Source organism: Leucopleurus acutus (genome assembly GCF_964270905.1).
Source record: "Leucopleurus acutus genome assembly, chromosome: 2".
Classification (NCBI taxonomy): Eukaryota; Metazoa; Chordata; class Mammalia; order Artiodactyla; family Delphinidae; genus Leucopleurus; species Leucopleurus acutus.
Genome location: NC_139143.1, coordinates 164,717,855 through 164,721,233, shown reverse-complemented (window position 1 = coordinate 164,721,233; position 3,379 = coordinate 164,717,855). Strand labels below are relative to the sequence as shown.

Sequence of the window (3,379 nt, the reverse complement as noted above, 5' to 3'; positions counted from 1 at the left end):
TTATGTGGGGCACAGCAAGAATCCTGAAAAGGAGGAGTGGATGTACTCGGTGGAGTAGAGGCCATTGGCCTGGTCCGAGGGCATCTGCACCCAGACCTGGTCGTTGGGCCGCAGCTGGAGCACGGCCCCCCCAGACGCCTGGTCCAGGTAGCCCTTCTTGTACTCGTCATAGGTGTAGGTGGCTGGCACGTTGTTCTTGTACAGGGCCACCCACACGTTGGTGCCCTTGACGTGCACGTGGTAAGCAAAGTAGTAGACCCCGCCCACGGGGCAGGTGAAGATGCCGGTGGCCGGGTTGTAGCCACTGTGGCCATTGTAGAGGGTCCGGTCAAACTTCACAGGCATGCCTGAGGCGGGGAAGGGCGAGGTGAGCACAGCGGTGAAGGCGGGCGTGGCATGGGCCGACAGCTCGCCCAGCCCAAGCCGGGGCTTGGTCCCCTTGCCCAGCACAGCTCCCTGCACGCCGCCATTGGGCAGGTGCAGGCCGGCGATGCCAGTCTCATCGAAGGCCCCAGGTGCACCAGGGGGCCCGGGAGGTCCGGGAGGCCCAGGTGGGCCCGTGAGTCCTGGGGAACCTGGGACCCCAGGAGGCCCTGTAGGCCCAGCCATGCCAGGTTCTCCCACTTTCCCCTCTCCAGGGGCCCCCGGCAGGCCTGGTTCACCCTTCAGGCCTGGCAGACCCTGCGGCCCGATAGGGCCAGTCGGACCTTGGAGTCCTGGGATTCCAGAAGGGCCTCTCAGGCCAGGCTGCCCAGGGAGCCCCAAGTCACCCTTCTGCCCCAGGGCTCCTGCCACCCCTGGTCCTCCAGGGCGGCCCGTGAAACCTGGCTCGCCTTTGGGCCCAGTCGGTCCAGGAGGTCCATGAGCCCCTGGAAGCCCCCTCTCTCCTGGGAGCCCAGGTTTCCCAGCCAGGCCACTAGGCCCCTGGTCACCCCGAATGCCAGGCACTCCTGGGGGTCCTCCAGGCCCCGTCTCCCCCTTAGGCCCCGGGGGCCCACGTCGGCCAGGTAGCCCTGCAGACCCTGGAAGTCCAGGGGGGCCCCCAAGGCCCTGTGGTCCCTGTTCCCCCGGCTCCCCATCCTCACCTGGCTCGCCCCTGTCCCCCAAGAGCCCCGGGACCCCAGCTGGGCCCCTGTCCCCCTTGGGACCTGGCAGCCCTGGCATCCCATAGCCAGTGGGGCCTATCAGGCCAGGAGGGCCCCGGGTGCCTGGCTCCCCTTTGGCCCCTCGTGGGCCCTGTGGCCCTGGCACCCCTGCTGACCCTGGTACCCCCATACCATCCAGCCCAGGGGGCCCTTTTGGGCCCAAAGCTCCTGGTTCCCCCCTGGGTCCTGGCAGCCCAGGAGGCCCAGACTCACCCTTATCTCCAGGGGCCCCAGGAAACCCATCCAAACCTGGTTTGCCCAAGCCAGCTGGACCAGGGAGACCAGGGGGTCCGGGGGCACCCCCCTGGCCTGGGGCTCCAGGAAGCCCTGGTTGGCCCACTCCATTTTCGCCCTTGAGGCCTCGATCACCCGGGGGCCCAGGCTCTCCCTGGGGCCCTGGCTCCCCCCCAAATCCTGGGGGCCCTGGCACCCCCTGAGGACCTGGTTTTCCAGGGACAGCAATGCCTGAGGGCCCAGGTAGGCCAGGGGGCCCTGGGGGCCCCCGGAGGCCCTGGTCCCCTCGTATCCCTGGCTCCCCCCGAAGCCCCGGCTGCCCTGGTGGGCCAACCTTGCCTGGAAGCCCTGGGGGACCAGCCTTGCCCATCCGGGAGAAGCCAGGGGGGCCAGCGGGTCCAGGCTGCCCATGTAGCCCTGGTTTTCCAGTGCCTGGTTTTCCTGGGAAGCCAGGAGGGCCAGGGGGACCCCGCGGTCCGGGTTTTCCTGGGGGACCAGGCTCTCCTTTCAGGTCCATTGGCAACAGCGGTAGAGGCATTTCTGAGAGAGAAAGAGAGAGAAGGGGTCAGTCAGGGGCCTGGACAGTGGGAACAGGGGACCCATCTTCCCACTCCCCATACCAGCGTGTGGTGCAACTTGAGAAGACAAGGTTCTGTATCTGTTCGTGAAGACCAGTCCCGGTCTCCCCCTCCCTGCTCTCATGGAAGATGGAATTTAGGCGGTTCAGTGGCCACCTTGGGAACTGCAGGGTATCCACACCCAGGGCTCTTAGCACCCAACCCACCCGGACTAGGCCTTCCCTAAGAGCTTCTCATCCCTGCCTGACCGGGGTGGAGTGGCCACCAGGTGGCACCAGCATCCCTCCTTAGAGCCAATCTGAGCCGCCCCGCCCTCCCCACTTCCCCACAAACCTTCCCGCCCCACCCTCTACCTAAAGACCATCTCCGCCAGCCAGCGGCACCCCACTTCCCCACCCCACTTCTGCACCCGCCCCGGACCAGCATCAGGAAGAAAGTGGAGATGGGAAAGTCTTTGGTGGGGATTGAGGGGCTGTGGCCGGAGGCGGGGGCGCCTGGGAAGAGCTGGTGGAGGTCGGGAGGCAGGGAGTTGGGGGTCAGGACTGTCCGGGGCGGGGCGGGGCGGGGAGGTGCTCACCCAGGTATTGGCCCTTGCCCTCGCGGAAGGGCGGCCCCATGGGTCCTTTGTGCATGGGCTGCACGTACTGCACCGGCGGGTAGCCCGCTGCCCCGGCGGCTCCACCGCTGGCGGCCGCCCTCAGCCCGCACCCCAGCACCAGCAGCAGCAGCAGCAGAGGTGGCGGCAGCGAAGACAGGGACGTCAGAGCCCCCCGCATGGCGTCCTTAGGCTTTTGCTGCAGGGAGGAACGAGAGGGGCCATCAAGCCAGCCCATGGGTACGTTGGCACCGGGCCCAGGGACTCACAAAAAGATCAGGATTTAGATATTATTCACAAGCAATTCTCAAAGTCTCAGAGTCTGCAGAAGTTACTAAACCTCTCCTAATCCTGCCCATAGCTCTCTATCGCCGCCCCCCCAAGTCTACCGAGGACCCCTCCCTGGACAGTAGCTTCCCCCTAACTATTCACTTGGCGGCCAGATGCCCTTCCAGAGCATCCCTAACCTTGGCACAGCTTTGCCAGAAACTGTTTGGTGATTACACCCACTACCATGTGCTGGGCTGGCTCTCTGCCAGCCAGGGGCTAAGCTCTCTAGAGATGGAAGCTCACTTAATCCTCCTAACACTTTAACGAGGTATTGTTATTGTCATCCCCATTTTCCAGAGGACAAAACTAACGCAGAGGTCTCTAGGAAGCAGACTGGGATTTTTTTATTTTTATTTTTTGGTTGCACTGGGGCTTGGCTGCAGCAGGCAGGCTCCTTAGTTGTGGCATGAGAACTCTTAGTTGCTGCATGCATGTGGGATCTAGTTCCCTGACCAGGGATCGAACCCAGGCCCCTGCATCGGGAGCATGGATTCTTT

General features: G+C 64.5%; 1 protein-coding gene across 1 annotated transcript; it reads right to left on the bottom strand.

Moving 5' to 3' along the window:
• On the bottom strand, nt 1–2,790 carry COL8A2 (collagen type VIII alpha 2 chain; the record flags this gene model as incomplete). Its single annotated transcript, XM_082864956.1, has 2 exons — nt 1–1,919; nt 2,535–2,790. The coding sequence occupies 2 exons, from the start codon at nt 2,788–2,790 to the stop codon at nt 1–3; spliced, it is 2,175 nt and encodes a 724-aa protein (XP_082721082.1).
• Nucleotides 2,791–3,379: the final 589 nt, after the last annotated feature.